This window comes from Cervus canadensis, chromosome 10 (genome assembly GCF_019320065.1).
Source record: "Cervus canadensis isolate Bull #8, Minnesota chromosome 10, ASM1932006v1, whole genome shotgun sequence".
Classification (NCBI taxonomy): domain Eukaryota; kingdom Metazoa; phylum Chordata; class Mammalia; order Artiodactyla; family Cervidae; genus Cervus; species Cervus canadensis.
Genome location: NC_057395.1, coordinates 72,003,328 through 72,025,885, shown reverse-complemented (window position 1 = coordinate 72,025,885; position 22,558 = coordinate 72,003,328). Strand labels below are relative to the sequence as shown.

At 43.8% G+C, this 22,558-nt stretch overlaps 1 protein-coding gene across 1 annotated transcript; it reads right to left on the bottom strand.

Moving 5' to 3' along the window:
- Positions 1–15,021: 15,021 nt before the first annotated feature.
- On the bottom strand, positions 15,022–16,770 carry LOC122448809 (elafin-like). The gene is made up of 3 exons (XM_043480433.1): positions 16,617–16,770; positions 15,426–15,767; positions 15,022–15,189 (listed from the first exon to the last, which is right to left on the bottom strand). Exons 1-3 carry the CDS (start codon positions 16,696–16,698, stop codon positions 15,164–15,166), a joined length of 450 nt encoding a protein of 149 aa, XP_043336368.1. The 5' UTR covers positions 16,699–16,770; the 3' UTR covers positions 15,022–15,163.
- Positions 16,771–22,558: the final 5,788 nt, after the last annotated feature.

The window sequence follows — 22,558 nt, the reverse complement described above, 5'->3', positions numbered from 1 at the left end:
ACTCTGTTCCAGAAGAATTTTCCAAACACCAATCTGTTCACAATGTTCACCATACCTGCAAAATAGCATCATGATATTTTGTGTATTGCCTGTACTCCTATTGACCTAATGTTTTTCTTCCAAGGGACTCACTTTTGTATAAAAATAAATTTACTTGAGAAGAAAAACTGGATATCACTACTTTAAATGGGATAAACAGGGTCACTTGTCACAAACAGAATGTAAGTGTAAAAGCAGATACAACGAAAGCAATGAAGTTCCATGTAAGTAAATCATGCCTGATTAAATGATATGAAATAATAATATTAGATTCTGGCTAGATACTGCCACCTGCCTGTGAGCCTGAAGCCTGCTCTCTGTCTCTGTTGTGATAAAGGATGATTAACGAGGGTTAAAGAGATGTTAAAGACACAGACCTCTAATCTGGGATATTCTTGCCAGCATACTCAGCATTGAAAAGAACTTTCTCGATGCAAGAGTCACTGTTGTATGATGTTGCATCCAGACACACCCTAAGATCATTTCAAATTGCTCCACATTTGGGGAAATGTCTGAACAGTTGAGATGTCATTATTTATGGGTGGGTCTGACTCTACCATTGGATAATAAGTCACTGGCCTCTATTTCTTGTGGGCCTGGTCCAAGGCCAGAGCTTAATGAGTGGGGGTGTTAAGGGAATGACAGCCATCCCAAGTGGCACTAGTGGTAAAGAACCTGCCTGCCAATGCAGGAGATGTAAGAGATTATGGTTCAATCCCTGGGTCGGGAAGAGGCCCTGGAGAAGGAAAATGGCAACCCACTCCAGCATTCTTGCCTGCAGAATCCCATGGAGAGGGGAGCCTGGTGGGCTACAGTCCATAGGGTAGCAAAGAGTCAGACACTACTGAAGCAACATAGCGTGCGCGTACACAGGCACACACACACACACAAACACACAGAGCCATCCCAACGGACATTCCTGAGAGTGATCCCCAGCAGACAGCAAGCAGGAAAAGAGGGAGGTCCATCCTACAACCAGAGGGAAATGAATTCTGCCAACACTCTGTGAGCTGGAAGAGAACCCCAAACCCCAGATGAGAACCACGACCCTGGCTGACACCTAACTTCAACCTAGTAAAACGCTGAGTAGAGAATCCAGCCATGTCATGCTCAGATTTCTGACCCACAGAAACTATGAGGTGATTAATTTCATATTTCTTCAAGTTGCTAGGGAGACCAGGTTCCAATCCCTGGTTGGGGAACTAGATCCCACATGCCACAGCTAAGAGTTTGCATGAAGTGAACTGAAGTCGCTCAGTTGTGTCCGACTCTTTGAGACCCCATGGACTGTAGCCTACCAGGCCCCTCCATCCTTGGGATTTTCCAGGCAAGAGTACTGGAGTGGGTTGCTACTTCCTTCTCCAGGGGACCTTCTCAACCCAGGGATGGAATCTAGGTCTTCTGCATTGCAGGTGGACACTTGACCGTCTGAGCCACCAGGGAAGCCCTGGTGTTTGCATGCTGCAACTAAAAAAAAAGAAAAAAGAACCCCGCATGTTGCAAGTAAAAGAGCCCACATGTGGGGCATCCCTGCTGGTTCAGATCGTAAAGATTCCACACACCGCAGCTAAGACCTGGTACAGACAAATAAATAAATATTAAAAACAACCAACTCCCCCCCAAACAAATACCTGGACTTTGAAGACTTAGCACAAAAATGAAAATGTAAAATGTATCATTCATAATTTCTTTATTGATACCATGTTGAAATTATATTAATAATATTGGGGTGAAATAAAATATAGTAGTAAGACTAATGTTACCCCTCTCTTTTTACTGTTTTTAAAAGTTGCCTTAAGAAAAAGTTAAAGTCTATTTGTGGCTCACATTACATCTATCAGACAGTCATGGCCTAGAGGACTCAGAAGTCGACCATATGACCTTGAGCAAGTCACCTTACCTCTCAAAGCCTTACATTTCTTATCTGCAAGATTGGAATAATAATAATAGTGCCTATGTCACAAACATTTTTCAGTTTAAAAGATGAGGTCTATAGAATATTGGAACCAAGCCCAATAAATAAATCATCATTATTAATAACAATATCTGTAAAGTAGGAAACCTTTCTTGTATAGTCCTAATCTTCAGGACCAGGCACACAGTAGGTGTTTAATAAAAGCTTGTGGGTCACACACCTTGACAAAGCTCTTTGGCAGGGTTCTGTCTTACCCTTGCCACTGTGAATCAGGAATTCTGTGGGCAGGTGAGGACACTGAATTTCGGGGGCAAAATGATTTGTTTCAGGCTTCCCTGTTTCAACATGTCCCTGCTGAAATATTGGAATATGTGAGTTCCCATCCCAGGTCCACAAGGTCTAGCTAAGTGCCCTGAGCAAGTGACACTTGTGAAACAGGGATGAGAAGACCCTGTCGGCAAGAACTTAGATAGGTCACCTGAAGCCCAGCCCCTGGCCCATATTAAGCACTCAACTAAGGAAGCTATTATTACTGCTGTCCTCTAGGGACCCCCCACCAAATTACCCCTCATCCCCTGGCCTCTGACTTGGTGAGGATGCCTGGGCTGTGGGGGCCCAGTCTCCACACACCCTGCTTCTTCTCTCAACCGAGTCAGGAATAGAAACCACCGCTTCCGGGCTCCCTCCCCGGGCAGCGGCAGCGATCAATAGACCTCAGCCACCGGGGACGGAGGAAGGTTGGGCAGAGGCTGCAGGCTGCAGAGGCGCAGAGGGGCCGCGGGGCAGAGCGATCCCGCCGGAAAGCGGCTCTCCAGCCTCTGCGCCTTCGGGAACCACACGGCCCGCGGGCGCCCTGGAAAGGCCCCTACAGGTACGGGACCTCCCTTGCGGGGCGGGATGCGAAGGCGAGGTTAGGGGAAGGGGCGTGGGCTGCAAGAATGGGAAGCCAGGCTGCCCCGGGGATCCCAGTGCCCGAGGCCCCACGATGAGAACTCCCTCAAGGAGTGAGCAGCGTGGAATTGGCTGAACATTGAGGCTGTTCCATTGGCTCATCTGTACAGAAGGAGTTGAAAATCTCCCAGTCAGGGTTAGTCTAGGGATTAAACTCAGTGAAGAGTATCTAGAGCCCAGAGAATTGACCAGCACATACTAGGTGCTCAAAATTAATATATGGAGAGTCTTGAATCAAAAAGTCTAGTCTCCAGTCTCAACTGTTCCATGGGCTAGCTGGATAATAATTTTCAGCAAATCATTTAATCTTTATTACTGATATTCAGATTCTTGTCCGAGAAGGTTCGTTAAATTATTCATCCTGTTTCATAGAGCAGGAAGGTGAGTTCTAGGCAAAAGGGAAAAGGATTTGCCCACAGTCATGTGCCTAATGGGTGATGGAACTGGATTAGAAACCCCATCTTTTGAATCCAAGTCCAGTAGAGGCATAGAGGCTGTATCACATATGTATTTATTGTGCATGAATTATGTGCCAGGAATGGTGCTGCCCATAAGCAATTTGCCTCATTTAATCCTCCAAACTTGTCATAGAACCTAAGATGTTCCCCAGTTCACAGATGAGAAAACCGAAGCTCAGAGAGGGGCATGATTCTGGTCAAGGTCAACAGTTAGTAAATGGCAGACGCAGAATTTGAACCCAAGTGTAATGAGGGAAGTGCCATGAACTGACATTTATTGAGCATCTATTGTGTTCCAGAGGCCTCTGCACATGTACTCACAATAACTCTTCACCGGAATGTATTATGTCCATTCTGTCGATAAGGGAGCTAAAACCCAGAGCTGCAGGAGACTGGCCAGAGGTCACACAAGTGACAGAGATAAGGACGAAATCCCCACCTACCTAAACACCAGGCCTAGGGTGAGTGACAGGTACTCTGCGTGCTTCCTGTCAGGCACTGGGCCAGTGGCTGGATACACACTCAGTCTCCGGTCCACCCTGAGAAGCAGGCATTACTGAAGCCACAGCCCAGATGAGATTACTGAGGGTCAGGAGGTGAGTCACTAGCCCTTGAATCCAGCAGAGCTTGGAGACAGTGAGTAGTGGAAGGATCTAACATTTCCTGAGTATCCGCTAAGGCTGAGCATGTCCATAACCTACCTTAATCCTCCAGCTTTTGAGAGCAGGTGCTATTGTCTGCATTGTGAATTGTGCATCGTGCCAGAAATAGAAATCTGGAGAAAAGCATCTTCTTCAAGGCTCCAGATGCATCGGGGTGGCAATAAACCCACCTGCCTAACTCTGGGAGACAGTAAAACAGGTGAACGACTTTTCATACCCCTTCTGGAGCCAGGCCTGCTAAAGGCATTAGATAATTTAATATTTTTGACCACTCTTTTTAATAGTTGACAGAAGCTCTGAAAGGTGACATGACTTGCTTATGGTCACACAAGAGTTCAAAATTCAGTCAGGTTGAATCTTATGGTTGCTGTGTAGTCACCAAGTTGTATCTGACACTTTGGGACCCTATGGACTATAGCCCGCCAGGCTCCCCTGTCCATGGGATTTTCCAGGCAATCTACTGGAGTGGGTTGCCATGCCCTCCTCCAGGGCATCTTCCTGACCCAGGAATCAAACCCATGTCTCCTGCATTAGCAGGTGGATTCTTTCCTGCTGAGCCCCCATGGAAGCCCTCTGACAGACTCTACAGATGTTTTAAAAAGTCTAAGCCAATGCCTCTCAATCCTGACCGTGCATCAGAATCACCCTCCAAACTTGTTGAAACGCACACTGCTGAATCTCCTCCCCTGAGTTTGTGATTCAGCAAGTCCCCAGCAGGCTAAGAATATGCTGCATCTTTGACAAATCCCCAAGTGATGGTGACTCTGCTAGCTCAGGGAACGCACCTTAAGACCTTCTGGTTAAACTGATTCTCCCAATAACCCTAGATAGTAAGCATTGCTATCCCATTGTATAAAAGAGGAAACTGAGGTTCAAAGTACTGGCTTGTCCAAGATCCCGTAGGAATGCTCAGGTGTGCGAAAATCCAGGTTTGGGCAAGGAGACATACTGTATGGGCAGCCAGCAGGTGCCAGGACATCCTGCCTTCAATAGCTCTCATCATCCAAGGTACAGCTCAGCATTTCCTTTATGTAAATGAAGGAGGCGGACTCGGTGATTTGGCCAAAGACCCCCCCAGTCGGGGAATGAGAGATATTCAAACCCAAGCCTGACTCTTGAGGCCAGAGGGCACCTGACACTGTGCACCTATGGCATACCAGACGCTTGACATGGAGCCTCCAACACGCCTGGCTGGTGGATGTCGCGGGGAGGGAATTTAGACCTGGTCTTTGGGGAAGGGGCTAGGCACTAGGGCTTCCCTGATGACTCAGATGGTAAAGCATCTGCCTGCAGTGCACACAGGATTGGGAAGATCCCCTTGAGAAGGAAATGGCAACCCACTCCAATATTCTTGCCTGGAAAATTCCATGGGTGGAGGAGCCTGGTAGCCTATAGTCCATGGGATGGCAGAGTTGGATGCAACTGAGCAACTTTACTGGTTCCCTGGATAGAGGGACTTCCCTGATGGTCCAGTGGCTAAAAACTCCACGCTCCCTATGCAGAGGGCCTGGGTTCAATCCCCAGTCAGGGAACTAGATCCCACATGCTGCAGCTAAACATCCCAAGCACTGCAACTAACACCCTGAGCAACCGAATAAATTAAAAAATAAAATGGGTAGAAAAATGATTCAGATCCATTAAAAATGACCTTATGAAAGAAACTACTGCTGAGAGAGAAACTGATAAAAGAGGAATCCAATAAGAGAAGGCACGTTCCAGGGCTTTGCCATGGTGACCAGGGAGTGTGGCTTCTGTTTCAGAGGTGGCAACATTTGTGATGTCCCGTTTGTAACCACCAATGTGAAGACTATCTGGAGTTTCACGGAGAGTAGGCAGAGGGTATCTGATGTTTGCTGACTGCCCACTGTATTTTGGTACCTGCCTTTTGAGTTCATACCTGAGTCTTTTTAAAAAAAATTTTTTTAATTTACTTGACTGTGTTGAATCTTAGATGTGGCAGGTGGGTTCTTCTATTATGGCAGGATCTTTAGTTGTGGCACGCGGGAACTTTAATTGCAGCATTCAAGCTCTTAGATGCGGCATGTGGGATCTAGTTCCTTGACCAGGGATTGAACCCGGGTCCCCTGCATTGGGAGCATGGAGGATTAGCCCCTGGAACACCAGGGAAGTCCCCACACTTGAGTCTTGAGAGGCATTCTGGACCCCTGCTGCAGACACTGAACAAATCATGCTTCACCCTGATAGCTAGGGCTGCACTAAGATGCCTGGCAAATCTGATGCTCCTACCTGACACTTAGATCTCCACTGAGTGACCCTAAGCAGCAAGGACCAAAGGGCAGCCTTTCGCAGGGCAATGCAGTACTTTCCTCCACAGCAGCACCCAGTCAGGGACCACTGGGGGCTGCGGTGAGTGTCCAGGACCAGAGTAAAGGTGTTCACATCACACAGTTGTTGAGCTGTGGTTGGCTGTGACCACGCTGCCTGGACACTCATTCTTACAGTGCCCTGAGCCTGAAGCCTCATAACTCTATGATCCACACTTTGCAAAGTACATTCTCAAGGGAGCAGAAGCTGAGACAGAGTTAGCAGTGCAAGTTTCATGGCAAAGTAACATCTGTGAAAGGGAAGGAGAGGATGCAGGACTAGGTACCAGGAGCATCACCTTGCTGACCTGATCACATCCCTGCCAGCCCCCTAGGGCAGCTCTGGAGCAAGGATTTTCCATAGTGGGGGTCCTACATTAGGCAGAAAGGGAAAGAGCCTTGAATGACAGCCTTACTCTGTTCCTGGCCAGGGGCTTCCCCGGGTATAGTGTGATCTCAGCTCAAGTACCAGGTGTCTGAGAGGCACTTCCTGTCCGTGATCAGCTAACACACTCCTCACAGCTGGGTGGCGAGCTGCTTCTTGAAGGAGCTCTGAGCTGCACACCTCCTTCTGCTCTGGGGATCCACATCCCGTTCACACTGGGAACAGCTCTGGTGGGCTCTCTTCCCATAGGAAACCATAGAGGGTGGGGTCCGTGGGGCAGACTACAGCCGCAGTCCCTGCCACAGATGCTCGCCATCGTCATCGCCCCTCCTCGTCACCCCATTCGTCTCCTTGTCCTCAGCTACCATCAGAGCTACTCTCAGTGGCTTACCTGGTGGTGTGACCCAAACCCTCATCCTGAGTGTCAGCAAACCCTTCTCAGGCCACGGTCACGGCACTGGTCTGTTTCAGGTCGTGTAGGGAAGGTAACACCAAGACATTATGCTTTTCCTCTGTGCATCTTCACCGCTCTCCTCCAGTTCGGCCGGGCCTCTCCTCTCTGAGATGCAATTCAAGTTTAGGAAAAATCCTTTCTGATTGTCTTGGCAAATCAGCTACTTAGAAGCCTGTACTCTAAATCTCATGAGCTTTGTTTTCAGTCCCACTTTGTGACACTGAAATATTATTCAGCCGGCTGATCCTTTACCCAGCCTTCTCATCCTCAGAACCTCGGGGCCAGGACAGCAGCCAAAAGGGGCGAGAAAAGAAGCTCATCTGTGAAATATCTCAGGATCACTTTTTCTCATTCCATGGTGATTTCCACCAACACGCTTTATTATATTTAGTTCTGCTTCTTCCTTTAAAAAAAAAGAACTAATTAAATAGCTCGTGGTCTCACTATTTTGTAGTGTTTAAATAGGACTTTTATTTATTGATTAGATATTCTACTGTTTTCCTATTCCTGAGTTTAGAAATTTTAATTATCTTTTTTATTATTTTCCTTTTAGTTCTCCTTTGGTTTACTCTGTATTTTTTTTTTTTTTAGGTCTTTATGTTAAATTCTTGATTTTTTTCCAACATTTCATTCTATTATTCATGTATATAAATGTTATTCAGCCATGAAAAAATAAGAAAATCTTGCCATTTGTGACAACAGGATGGATCCTGAGGACCCTAGGCTAGGTGAGATCAGTCCGAGATAGACAAACAATATGTGCACTGTTACATTTATTGCCACGTTTGTCACAAGAGCCAAGGTACGGAAACAACCTAAGTGCCCCTAGAGGTGAATGGATAAGGACGATGTGACATATGTAGATCCATATATAATGGAATATTACTCAGCCATGAAAAAGATGGAAAGCCTGCCACCTACAACAACATGAATGGACCTTGAACACATTATGCTAAGTGAGATAAGTCAGACAAAGACAAGTGTTGTATGAAACTACTTATATACGAAATCTAAAAAGCCACACTCATATAGACAGAGAGAAAAATGGTAGTTCTAGGAATGGGGAGGTATAAGAGATGGATTATTTAAGGGTACAAATTTGTAAAGAGTAGGAAATAAGTCCTAAAGATCTAATCCACAGTAGACTGAATAAGTACAATAATATTGTATTATGATCTTTAAATTTGCTGAGACTAGAATTTATTTCATCCACTAAAAAAAAGATAATTATGTAACATGATGGTGACACTAATTATTGATACAATGGCAATCATATTTCAATATATGTGTATCAAGTTAATATGTGGCACACCTTAAACTTACAGAGTTATATGTCAAATATATTTCCATTTAAAATAAATAAAATAAATGTAAAAGGAGGAGCTGTGACAAGGCAATTAAACTGATCAGAACAGCTCAATAGAAAAGGGAACAAGGACATGAAAAGGCAGCTCATGGAGGGGGAGAAAGTGTTAACTAACACCTGAATCGATATGAAAGATGCACCATCTCTTTGATCATTAAACGCCAGTTTGAAAAACATGATTTCCATTGCATTTTACTACAATATATTTGATTCACTAACAACTTTGGGCAATTCTTTCCCTCCTCTGGGTTTTAGTTCTATCAACTGTAAAATGAGGAAGCTGGAGAGATTGTGGCCAAGGGCTCCATCAGTCCCTTAAACAGTGAAAGAGGTTGAAAGATTCTACAGGAGCTGTTGTTCTCAATATTGGGAACCTGGAAAACACAAGGAGCTGAGATCATTGAAAAGGAAGAATAAGGGGGAGCCAGAGACCCCATTGAGAATAATTGCCTTGACATAGAGGATAACTGCCTTGACATTGAGGATAATGGCCTTAACATTGAGAATAGCTGATTCAACAGATTTGTAGAGGATCATCTCAGCCAAATTGCTTCCATCTGCACCATCTTCTCCATTTGTATACGTTTCCATCAACATATTTCCGTGTGCTGTCCCATCACTCAAGAGTATTGAGCTCATCTTAGGGACTGCCCTGCAGGAAACAAATTATGCAGTAGTGACAACACGATCAAGAAGTTAGTTCTACATCTTGGTTGTGGACCCAGCTGGAGAAGCCGCTGTGACTTTGGAAAGCCCGTCATCTTCCTCTCTGAGCCTCAGGTTTTTCATGTTTAAGTAAAGTGGTGGTTCATGATCATCTCAAAGTGGACTGCATGTTCTAACTAGAGGGAAGGCTGTGTGATCAGGGAAGTTGCCAAGAGCTGATAAATACCGGGTGCGTGTTTCTGACGCCTCGGACTGGCACCCCGAGAAGGATGACACACACGCCCAGTGGGAAGAGAGCATCGCTGGTCCTGTTCTTAGGGCATCAGAAGCACTCAGAGTTTCCTGTAACCTTTGAGTGATGCTCAGTTGTTCTGCCTCAGGGATGACCAGGAAACCTCAGAGACGGGCAGAAGGCTCCCAGCCTCTGATGGGCGCTCCAGGTTGTTGGATGCTAGATCCAGCAGGTGGAAGTAGGGAGCAAGAACGAGTCCTCCCACTGGCACTGAACATTTGATGTTTGTTCTTCTCAAGCTACTGTGCATCGCTCAAAGGGCTGTGTGTGTGAGTGTGTGTGTGTGTGTGTGACCTCAACAGTGCCTGGAAGTCACAAACCCACTTTCTGACCCTCCCCCTGACTTCCTGCCTGGAGTTATTCACATGTCAGATATGCCTGTATTAGGTTCTAGGTTATTTGGAGTTTTAGTGCAAAGAGCTTGGAAACCTCCACCTGCTCTGGCCTTCTCTTTTACAGATGGTGTCAGTGAGGTTCAGAGAGTGTGTGGAACTTCTCTGAGTCTAAGTGGATTGGGCACAGTACTGCCTGCTTCTGAATCCAGCAAGGACAGAGAATACCAGGTACCTGGAAGGAATATGAGGCTGGATGTCTCAATAGGAATGAAAAGACTCTCTTCTCTGCCCAGGTACAGGCTCCCAAGTCAGCAGAACCTGGTCCAAATGGGGACATGGAACCGATGAATCCTTGGTCCAGAGTCATGTTGCCCCATTTGGGCCCCTTATCATGATGTGAATCCCTTCTTTCTTTGAGTGAATAACTCCCCCTTGACACTATACATGATTAAAATTTTTTAATGCCAGTGCGCTCCACGTGTCAGAAGACAAATGTCCAGGCATCAGTCAGAATCAGAGAAATTTACATTTACAAGAGTTTGATCAAATCAGCAAGTTCCAAAGTTAGGTAGAATGAACATTGGTCTAGGAGAGAGGGAATCAGGTCTTGGTGGCCCTGATTTGCTGAGTGAAATTGGTAAAAGCATTTCTTCCTAAATTTCACCTTGTACAACTGATATAAAACAAAGAGGAAAAGTACATCTGCCCACAGACTTTTCTTTTTTATATAATTTTATTTATTTATTTTTGGCTGCAATGAGTCTTCACTGCTGTGCATAGGCTTTTCTCTAGTTGCGGTGTGGGGGCTACTCTCTAGTTGTGGTGTGGGGGCTACTCTCTAGTTGCGGTGTGGGGGCTACTCTCTAGTTGCGGTGTGGGGGCTACTCTCTAGTTGCGGTGTGGGGGCTACTCTCTAGTTGCGGTGTGCAGGCTTCTCTGCGGTGGCTTTGCTTCCTGCAGAGCATGGGCTTCAGGGCACACAGGCTCAGTGGCTGCAGCTTGTGGGCCTATTTGCCCCACTGTATGTGGGTTCCTAGATCCCGGCCCACGGATCAAACCCATATCCCTTGCATAGGCAGGTGGACCCATCTGAACCACCAAGTGAGTCCCCTCCACAGACATTTTATTGTCCCTGACCCCTTGCTTCATCTTTTGAGCTATTTGAAACCCTAAAAGATGATTCTTGAGAGTTCCTTGGACAGCAAGGAGATCAAGCCAGTCAGTCCTAAAGTCAATGCTGAAGCTGAAGCTCCAGTACTTTGGCCGCCTGATGCGAAGAACTGACTCATTGGAAAAGACCCTGATGCTGGGAAAGACTGAAGGCAGGAGGAGAAGGGGGCAACAGAGGATGAGATGGTTGGATGGCATCACTGACTCGATGGACATGAGTTTGAGCAAACTCTGGGAAATGGTTAAGGATGAGGAAGCCTGGCTTGCTGCAGTCCATGGGGTCACAAAGATCGGTCGTGACTGAGTGACTGAACGACCCAACAACAATAACAACCACCCCTTCCTTGGATTGTTTTGTTAATCTGGTGTCAAAATCACCAAGGGAGGCTGTGCAGGGGCAAAGCTATTGCATCCTTGAAAGTTGCTATGAAAGTAGAGCTTTAATGTTCTCACCATAACAACAACAACAATAAAATAGCATTACCTGAGGAGAAGGATTTATTAGCTATTCTTACTGTGGTAAATATGTTGAGTGTATACATATATCAAATCACCAGGTTATACACCTTAAACTTGTACAATGTTATATGTCAATTTTATCTCAATAAAATGGAGGAAAGAGACAAAATCAATGGGGAAAATATCTCTGTCTTCACTATACAGAATCTTCACATTCTGGAACGTGTTAATTATTTATGCAAGGCTTTTTTATTTCCTACTTGAATACTTGTTTACATTTCTTTTTTAAAGTTCTCCCTTCTGTCATTAAGTTTATTTGTTGAGTGGTTTAATTGTGTTGATATTAGTATTGGGAATTTTTCCCATTTTCTGATTATTGCTGGTTTATAATAAAAATAGGATTCACAAAACCACAATGAGGTACCATTACACGCCAGTCAGGATGGCTGCTATCCAAAAGTCTACAAGCAATAAATGCTGGAGAGGCTGTGGAGAAAAGGGAACCCTCTTACACTGTTGGTGGGAATGCAAACTAGTACAGCCACTATGGAAAACAGTGTGGAGATTCCTTAAAAAACTGAAAATAGAACTGCCATATGACCCAGCAATCCCACTTCTGGGCATACACACTGAGGAAACCAGATCTGAAAGAGACACATGCACCCCAATGTTCATCGCAGCACTGTTTATAATAGCCAGGACATGGAAGCAACCTAGATGCCCATCAGCAGACAAATGGATAGGAAGCTGTGGTACATATACACCATGGAATATTACTCAGCCGTCAAAAAGAATTCATTTGAATCAGTCCTAATGAGATGGATGAAACTGGAGCCCCTTATACAGAGTGAAGTAAGCCAGAAAGATAAAGAACATTACAGCATACTAACACATATATATGGAATTTAGAAAGATGGTAACGAAAACCCTATATGCAAAACAGAAAAAGAGACACAGAAATACAGAACAGACTTTTGAACTCTGTGGGAGAATGTGAGGGTGGGATATTTCAAAAGAACAGCATGTATACTATCTATGGTGAAACAGATCACCAGCCCAGGTGGGATGCATGAGACAAGTTCTCCGGCCTGGTGCACTGGGAAGACCCAGAGGAATCGGGTGGAGAGGGAGATGGGGGGGGTATCGGGATGGGGAATAAGTGTAAATCTATGGCTGATTCATATCAATGTATGACAAAACCCACTGAAATGTTGTGAAGTAATTAGCCTCCAACTAATAAAAAAATTTTAAAAAATAAATAAATAAATAAATAAAAAAAAATAGGATTCATGGGACTTCCCTGGGGGTCCAGTTAGGACTTGGTGCTTTCACTGCCGTGGGCTGGGCCTGGGTTCAATCCTTGATTGGGGAACTGAGATCCCGTAAGCTATGTGGTGCAGCCCTATCTTAAAAATAAAATAGGATTTAGTTGCACCCCTATGTTCATATAACCCTCTTCAAATAGCCAATACATGGAAACAACCGAAATGTCCATCAATAGATGAACAAAAAAAAACCAAAAACAAATGGATGGATAAAGAAGATGTGATATACACAAAATGGAGTGCTATTCAGCCATAAAACAGAATGAAATAATGCCATTTGTAGCAACTTGGGTGAACCTAGAGATTATCACACTAAATGAAGTAAGTCAGAAGGAGAAAGATGAATACTATATGATATCACTTACATGTGGAATCTAACATATGACAAAAAGGACCTTATCTATGAAACAGAAACAGACTCACAGACATAGAGAACAGACTTATGGTTACAAGGGGGTGGGGGTGGGGAGGGGTGGATTGGGAATTTGGGATTCGTAGGTACAAACTGTAATACATAGAATGAATAAACAGCAAGGCCCTCCTGTATAGCACAGGGCACTATATGCAATATCCTGTGATAAACCATAATGGAAAAGCATATTAAAAAAATATATGTATGGATATATATATCTGAATCTCTTTGCTGTATAAAAGAAATGAACACAACATTGTAAATCAGTTATACTTCAATAAAAATTTCAAAAAAACTAGGACTTATCATCACTAACTAGCTCCGTGTCCTTGGGTGATTAATGATGCTTTCATGGCTTCAGTCTTGTTGTTGTTGTTGTTGGCTGTGCTGTGTGGTTTGCAGGATCTCAGTTCCCTGATCGAGGATCAAAGCCACATCCTCTGCACTGGAAGTGCAGAGTCTGACCCATTGGATTGCCAGGGAAGTCCCATGGTTTCAATCTTTTAACAAAATTAAAGAGGTGTATATGGCCCATCTGAGGGAGTTCTAATGCGAAATAAGACAACACTTATGACATGTTTAGTACAGGGTCTGGAAGAGACAAAACACTAAAACAGAAACCGTCCTCACCGCCAGTGGTGTATTATGTTTCTCAGGCCAGAAGTTTAGGCCCTGCTCTTGTCTGTGCTCCAAGATGCGTGGTCCAGTCCATCCCCTGGAGAATCAGAGGGAAACCCTGGCTCCTGGGGTCGGGGGTAGTGTCTAAGGGACACTGGGCTATCTCTCGCCCCCAACAAGGCCTCTGCTCCCCAACTCCCCTCTAGAATAGCCCAACACACACACACAAAGAAGACATGTTTCAGCGCCAGAATATCAGGGCTGAACTGACATTCATTACTAGACTTCCAGCATAATTTCACCCAACTCCCCTCAAACTAAATAGACAAAACCGAGGATCAGAGAGAGAAAGAGATTTATCTGCAGTCATCTAGCAAGTTGGGAGGAGCCTAGAACTAGAACTCAGGTCTCCTGACTGCCAAGTGGGGTGCCCACTGAACCCCAATGCCCCTCCCACTTCTTCCTGGAGAACTCCATTGCACAACGACAGTGGGGCAGATGAGCCAACAGCAGAGCCATGAGGTCATCCAAGTTTACCCAACATACGCCCTCCTGCTGTCTTCACTCCTCCAGTCTACTCTACCCCAACTTGTATGTCCTCAGAGAACTTTATTCAGCAATGAAATGGAAGATCAATGTGTCTTTCCTCCTCATTCACATCTTGAAATGGAAAGCTGGGAAAGGATATTGCTTCACCCAGAGGAATTGTGTGTTGTTGGGGGTCATCTCAGGTGTGAACAGGTGAAATGCTTCGAGAGCAGGGGTTTCCTGGCATCTGTCTTTCTGTCTTCTTGGAGGATACAGATTCATGGGAAACGTTAGAGAAAGGGAGGGAGGGAGTCAGAGGTTTAGCCAGGAGGGCTGGCTGGTCACACTGGCAGGGTTGATCATAGCCAGGTCAGAAGTGGAGTCAATGGGAAGGTTTGGGGGCTTTATTTCCCTGGTCCGAGGCCAGAGGACAAATGTCTAGCTTTCCATCTCCTGGTGAAATGGAGGCTGTGGTTCTTGGGTTGATTTTTGGATTTCTACAGTGAACCCTAGGAACAGGCCTCTTGTTCCTGCCCCTGCTCTGCTTCACACCCCAAGAACATCTGCCATGGGTCCCACTCCACTCTCCACCGGGGACAGCAAGTCCCAAACCCACACCCAGAGCTCTCAGGAGCCCAGAAGTGATAAGAGCCAGAAACAAATGGAGTTGAAAGCAGTCTTTTATTGGAAAGTGCATGAGGGAGGCAGTCCATGCTCAAGCTTGGGCCTCCTGGATGAGAGGAAGAAGGGGCAGTGTGGGAGAGGGTCGTGCGACAGGCACCGGGGCCTACCTCCCTGGGGACATCACAGGTGCAGCAAGAAGACTCTACCTGGTAGAAGAAAAGAGAGTCGGAAATGTGAATCAGCAGGTGAAAGACTCAGAGGCAGTGGGAGGCAGGACCAAGTCTACATGTCATCCTTCTCAGGATCCCAGTTATAGCCTCTGAGACCCCTCAGTCTCTCCATCACCTCCCCATGTCCTTTCCCCCACTAGCCTAGGATCACCCTCCACCAGTCAGCCTCTCTGTGCCCTCACGGGTCACCTTTTCCTCCACCCAGTTCTCACCTCCCCGGGGATCCATACAGGTCTTCCCACAAAAGCCTTCACAGCACTTCTTGGCTCCTGGGCACTGAGCATCTCTCAGACACTTGTTAGGGGGATTCCACAAGGCGCACCGGATCAGAACCCTGGGGCAAGTGCCACGCTTGAATGGAAGGCTGGCTCGTTCTTGTCCTACAATTACATCTTGTCCTTTGACTGGATCTTGACCTTTCACTGGACCTTGACCTTTCACTGGATCTTGACTTTTCACTGGGTCTTGTCCTTTGACAGGCGATTGACCATTGATTGGACCCTTTCCGTTGACTACAACATTTCCTTTCTTAATGCCTTGACTTTTCGGACTACCTGTTGAAAGAAATATCCCCACATTTAGACCAATGGGTCTGCTTCAAATATCTAGTCTTTGCTCCAGGTCCAGCCACTGCTCACTGCGGTGTCCCTTAAGCTGAGGGACACTGAGACAGAGGAGGCTCACCAGGGCTAGGTGGGGTCTGCACTCTCAGATGGCTGTTCCCTGGGCTTTGGGGAAAAGGTCCATAGGACCAGGTTTCCTATGGGTGTCCGTTTCTTCCCCTCACCCTCCATTCTGAGTCCTGGGCCCTCATGAGGATATGCCAGGGAGGAGTGACTTTCAGGAGATGAGGACACATGGTCATCTTTGGGGAAACTTGGTGGAAGGGCAAGGAGCTGTGAGACACATGCCAGGAGACCTGAGCTCCAGCCTGGCTCTGGAGATTGCCCTGACAATCCCTCACCTCACTCTGGATCTCAGTGTCCTGCTTTGGAAAACAAAAGTCTTCAGATTCCATGATTTCTGAGGCCCTGTTGGTTCTTAACCTCCTTTTCTAGGACTGATGACTCAGGTGCTTTGATGGAGCAAACAGACAGGGAGGAGACCCCCACACCCAGGGCCCAGATTCCTGGGGCTTCTCAACTTCATTTCATGTTCTGTCCAAGTATCAGTGCTTGAGACCAGGTCATGTTACAACACTCCTTCCACAAACAGCCCTGATTTCTCAGTCCTGAGGCAGAATGTACATGGAGTCTAGTGGGCAACTTCCTACATCTCTGGATACACTCCAGGCTGAAGAGTGGGCTCCAGCTCTGCATGCTGCCCCTTGTCAAGACCCAGGCTGCCCCTAACATCCTCTCCTCAACCCAAGCCAGCCCTACCCAGGCCACTCGTCCACTCACTTGTTATGACAGCTGCCTTTGCCACCAGCGTCCCAAGGACAAGAAGGACCACAATCTGGACCAAGAAGCTTCTGGTCTTCATGTTGTCAGGAAGGTGTATGACTGAGAGCTGTAACTAAGCCTAGTTTTATGCAGCTTCAGCTTGGTCAGGTGCCAAGGGTGGGTCTGTGGTTTCACAAGGGCTAAGACTTACTCTTTCTTAGTTCTACCAGGAAATATCCACCCCCATCCTGGGAGGGACCTTGGGCCCTTCCTCAGGGATTATCCACGGGGAGATATGGTGACTGTTACATCATTTCTAATAGCCCCATGAGCTGTCTCATATTCTCACAAAGAAGTCTGGCAGGCTGGTCTGTAGGCATCATCATGACCAAATTCTTTATACTTGAAGAGTATGAAGCCCAAAGGAGAGAGAGGAATCACCCATAGTCATTCAACAAGTCAGTGGTAGGTCCGGTGTACTGTTTCCATAGCCAAGGTGTTCCCCCATTACTCCCCAGCTCCTGCAAGCCCCACCCAGACCTAACAGTTTACCTTTCCCAGCATCATGCTAGGCTTTTCTTTCATTCTCCCCTGATCCCAAGGAAAACTCTCAAAGGCAAATTTTCCTTGAGTGTTTAACGACTAATCATAATACTTTGCTATTTCACAGGCAGTCCCTGAAGTGGGCCAAGAAAGTAATAGGGAAGGTGGCATTCGACATCTGGAGTGGCATGTTGCTCTTGAAATCTCAATAAGAAGACAGAAAACACCCACAAAATAAGAGGAAGAAAGTAGAAATCATCTATAACGTGGATATCTACAATGTATACATCCAACATGGCTTCTGCCTTTTTAGAACAGGCCCCCTGTTTCTTCCGAAGAACTCCTGGTTCTTTGTACCATCAACTTAGGAATCTGATGGGAATTTTTGAACACGAAAGCCTGACACCCAGTCACAGATCAGGGTGTGTGTGTGTGTGTGTGTGTGTGTGTGTGTGTGTGTGTGGTCTATTGACATCCTTTGTTTAAACGGACACTAAGGGGAAGTCCCTCATTTTGGTAAGGGTAGGAGAGATGAGCCTGGAAACTCCTGAAGCTACGGTTCCAGTCTGGGAGGAAGGCAACTGTTTGAGAAAAATAAATCTCATTCAATTAGAAAAGCAGAGAAATTATGGTAAGAGAGGCTTCAGAACGGACCAGTCAGCCCTTCATCCCCCTTTATCTTGAGAGCAGTTCTTCCCACACTTTTCCCATAGTTCGGTTATGATCCAATAAACTGCCTAAACTAGTCTGAGTTCGTATTTTGTCACTGTTGTCAAAGTTCAGAATAAAAAAAATGAATACCCAGAAGTTAGGTATTGTCAGGGACAGAACCTGAAGTTTGGAAATAACAGTGAGTTCTGGGTGAGACAGAAATGAAAGCAAACTAAGTATTTTGTAGTCAAACAGTTGTTAATATCGCCACCCTTTGTTTCTTTGGACTAGGCCTCATCATGCCCACCAGTGCTGCTAAAACATTAAGGAGCTATAGCAAATACAAGATGTTGGAGTTGGCAGGCTACTTTAAAAAAAAAAAAAAAACCCTCATCACAAAATAAATTATACCAACCAAAAAGTGTGTAGAACTGATACTCCTTAAAGAATTAAAACATTAAAATGGCAGCCAGCACTCACTTACCAAAAACAAAAAGAGACTACTTCTTGTATATATGCCATATCAACATTTATTCCTCATCAGTTTCTTTCCTGTCCATTTTCCACAGAGGTAAACACTTTCTTGGATTTTCTAATTTTCTGTTAACTCAAGCATCTTGCTCATTTCTTGCTGGGTTGTCTACCTTTTCTTCATTGTTTTGTAGAGAGAAGAAACTGTCACACATTACTAGTAAGAGTGTATATTCATGCAACCTGTTTGAAAATAAATTTGGCATAGCTAGTAAAATTAAACATGAGCAAAATCTTTAAATTTTTACCAATCTGATGAGAGAGAAGTGATGCACTGCTGAAGATTTTAGTTAGCATTTCTCTCAGTTCAGTTCAGTTCATTTCAGTTACTCAGTAGTGTCTGACTCTTGGCAACCCCATGGCCTGCAGCACGCCAGGCTTCCCTGTGCTTCACCAACTCCCGGAGCTTGCTCAAACTCATGTCCATTTAGTCAGTGATGCCATCCAGCCATCTCATCCTCCATTATCCCCTTCTCCTCCTGCCTTCAATCTTTCCCAGCATTAGGGTCTTTTCCAATGAATCAGTTCTTTGCATCAGGTGGCCACCATATTGGAACATCAGTCTTTACAATGGATATTCAGGACTGATTTCCTTTCGGATTGACTGGTTTGATCTCCTTGCAGTCCAAGGAGTCTTCTCCAACACCACAGATCAAAAGCATCAGTTCTTCAGTGCTCAGCTTTCTTTATAGTCCAGCTCTCACATCCATACATGACTACTGGAAAAACCATAGCTTTGACTAGACAGACTTTTGTCAGCAAAGTAATGTCTCTGCTCTTTGGTTGCTGTCTAGGTTGGTCATAGCTTTTCTTCTAAGGAGCAAGTGTCTTTTAATTTCATGGCTGCAGTCACCATCTGCAGTGATTTTAGAGCTCAAGAAAATAAAGGAGTACATCAAGGCTGTATATTGTCACCCTGATTATTTAACTTATATGCAGAGTACATTATGTGAAATGCTGGGCTGGATGAAGCACAAGCTGGAATCAAGATTGCCAGGAGAAATATCAACAACTTCAGATACGCAGATGACACCTCTCTCATGGCAGAAACTGAAGAGGAACTAAAGAGCCTCTTTATGAAAGTGAAAGAGGAGAGTGAAAAGGCTGGCTTAAAACTCAAGATTCAAAAAACTAAAATGGCATCCAGTCCCATCACTTCATGGCAAATAGATGGGACCAACAATGGAAACATTGAGAGACTTTAGCATCTCTCTATCATGAATTATTTCAAGCATTTTTCATATTTTAAAAGCTACTTATATTTCTTTATCTGAAAACATTATTTCTTTTGCTTATTTTCCTATATACTCATTAGCTTTTTTCTTCTCAATTTCTAGCACTCCTTACATATTATAGAGAAAGGTCTTTATCTGTGATACAGTTTGTAAGTAAAAATTTTAACTCATTCTTAGACCTGCTCAAAATAGCTCAGGGTGGCCCTCTTTTCTCCTCTTCTCTAGATAATGCCTACTGTTGTTTGATTATTTCTGCTCTGGACTTATGCATTTCTGCTTCATAATATCCTTAAATTGGTGAAATTGTTTCATTAATTTTTTCAATTCATGTGCCAAAAGAAAATCTAAATGCTACAAAAGGATCCTAGAAAAAATAACTTTCTAAACTGAAACTGCCACAAGAAAAGGTAGAAAACCATTGCAAAGATGGAAACAATAGTCAACAATTTTTGACCAAATAAAAGCACCAGGATCAGACTTCTTTGTAAGCATATTCTATAAGGCAAACAAGGAACAACTAATTCTAATATGACATAAATAGAAAATAAGAAACAATTCCTAGCATGTCATATGAAGTAAACATAATCTTGATAACAGAGCTTAATAAGGACTTATATCAATTATATGTCAATAAAGCTGTTTAAAAATAAAATTATCAACAAGGATTTTATGAAAAAGAAAGATTTTAAGTAAATGTTATTCATAGAACATAGATTCATGAACACAAAAATCAACTGTGTTCATAAAATTGGAAACAGATCTTAAAAATAAATGGAAAAAAAAAGAAACAGATCTACAGATAATTGTTAGAATCAATGAGAATTTATTACAATGGATGCATACAAAGGAAATATACAAAACTCAATGGTACTACATAAATCAACAACACAAATCAGCAAATGAAATTTCAATAATTTTTATAATCATATAAAATATGAAGAGTTTATAAATACACATAATAGATTTTGTACAGAATCACTACAAAGAAAATTATAAAACTTTAGAGAGAGACATATTTTAACACCCCCAAATCAGAAGTGTATACCATGTTCATGGATTGCAAGACTCAATATGATAAGTATGCCAATTCTCTTCAAATTGATTTTCAGTCTCAATGCAATCAAACCCCCAGGAAAGTTTTTGCAAAAGTAAACCAAGAGAAACTTGGCAATGCAATTCTGAAATGCATACAAAAATGCAAAAGGCAAGGTAGCCAAAATACTCTTGAAGAAGAATAATTTACTAAGACTTGATGTAGGAGATATCAAGTTTTATTTTAAAGCTGTAATAATTATGATAAAGTGGTATTACAACAACCATAGACAGATATGCAAAAGAAAAAAAATAGAGTCACCAGACAGATGACTTGCACATAATGAGAGTATGTTTCTAACTTGGCTATAGTAAACAAATATCACTACTGTCATATTAAGAAGGCTGCACATCATAATATTAGTATGCTTTCCATAAGTGGTTGAAAGAGGATACAGGTTAAGAAGGCAGGATAGAAGAAAGGAGAAGAAAAATAAATAAGTAAATGTTGCTTTATTAGAAAACTCATCATGTCTGATGGGATCCTGTTACATTTATAAATATATTACCAAAAAATGAATATCACTAGATCTCTGTTTACTAACTTCCAGTGATGTCCATGCAATCTTACCAACAGAAAAAAAGTTGGAGAGTACTATGTGGGTTCTGAAAATATTTCAGTTGAACATAGAACTCCTGTATATGAAAATACTTATGTGTGAAAAAGGAAAAGTGTTTGAAGGAATAGCCACTGCTGTGAATACTGGTTACATGATGATGATGGGAGAGGAAAGAGAACAAGCATGAATAGCTCTGCCTTTATCCATATTACTTTCTAATTTTTTTCTTGTTACAACGGTCAAAGAAAGTTCAGTTAACAATTAAGAAGAAAGGGAATTTTAATTGAACCAGACTGAGGATTATAACCCGGAAGAGAGACTCTCAGAAAGCTCTGAGAAACTGTTCCGCCAGGTGCAAGTTGAAGGCACAGTCATATACATTTTCGAGATAAAGGATCATACATCAAAATGACATCCTGATACTTTACACAAAGTTCACCGAGGACACATAGTGCAGGGAAGCCCGTATAAAGAGAGCGGGAAGTCCATGATCCCCCGCAGAGTTGGGAAAGAATGCTATCCTTTGAAGAAATTATATTGCTGATGTCAGAAGAAAGGGGAAAATGTTATCTTTATGGTCAAGCAGATGCTCCTATCTTCGAGGACGTTTGTTTAATATGTAATGCAGGAACACACTACACATTAGGGAGGGAGGGAAGAGGCCCAAACGGATGCAGAGAGAGAATTCTGTGTTTAGTTTTTTCTTATCCTGCCAGGAAATAAGAATTTTATTTCATCACAACAAAAATCTCTTATGATCTGAACATATCAAATAAAGAAAATTAAAATTCATAATTTGCTGTTGTTGTTTAGTCGTTAAGTTGTGTTCAACTCTTTTGCAACCTCACGGAGTGTAGCCCCCCCCAAGCTCCTCTGTCCATGGGATTTCTCAGGCAAGAATACTGGAGAGGGTTTCCATTTCCTTCTCCAAGAGATCTTCCCAATCAAGGGATCAAACTCACATCTCCTGCATTGGCAGGCAGATTCTTTACCACTGAGCCACCAAAATTCATTATAGGTTAGAATAAAGCACTCAAATAATCAAGTGAGTGGAGAAAACAGGCTAATTGAGAGTTGCTTGGAAAGAAATAATCATTAATGTAAGTAAGTGTTAAAAAGGGATGTGTAAAATATGTCATAATGTAAAAGGAAAACAGTGCATCAATCAGAGGCCGTCAAAAGAAATCACCTAGATAGTTCAAGCAGAGAAAGAATTTCAGCTATTGTATGAGCACATCTCATTGTAAGAACCAAAATCACGCATGAAATCCTGGATATGAAAGAGTCTGGGAAAAGATAGGCATTTGATTTACAACCCCTGCAGGAAGGCATTCTGGGAGCAGCTGAA

What these genes read in the sequence shown, in the direction of transcription:
- LOC122448809 (XM_043480433.1), bottom strand. Translation starts at nt 16,698, where the DNA reads ATGAAGACCAGAAGCTTCTTGGTCCAGATTGTGGTCCTTCTTGTCCTT. An exon ending in AAAGGCAGCTGTCATAACAA is followed by an intron (nt 15,768 to 16,616) that starts GTGAGTGGACGA and finishes TTCTTTCAACAG; the next exon opens with GTAGTCCGAAAAGTCAAGGC. An exon ending in CTGTATGGATCCCCGGGGAG is followed by an intron (nt 15,190 to 15,425) that starts GTGAGAACTGGG and finishes TTCTTCTACCAG; the next exon opens with GTAGAGTCTTCTTGCTGCAC.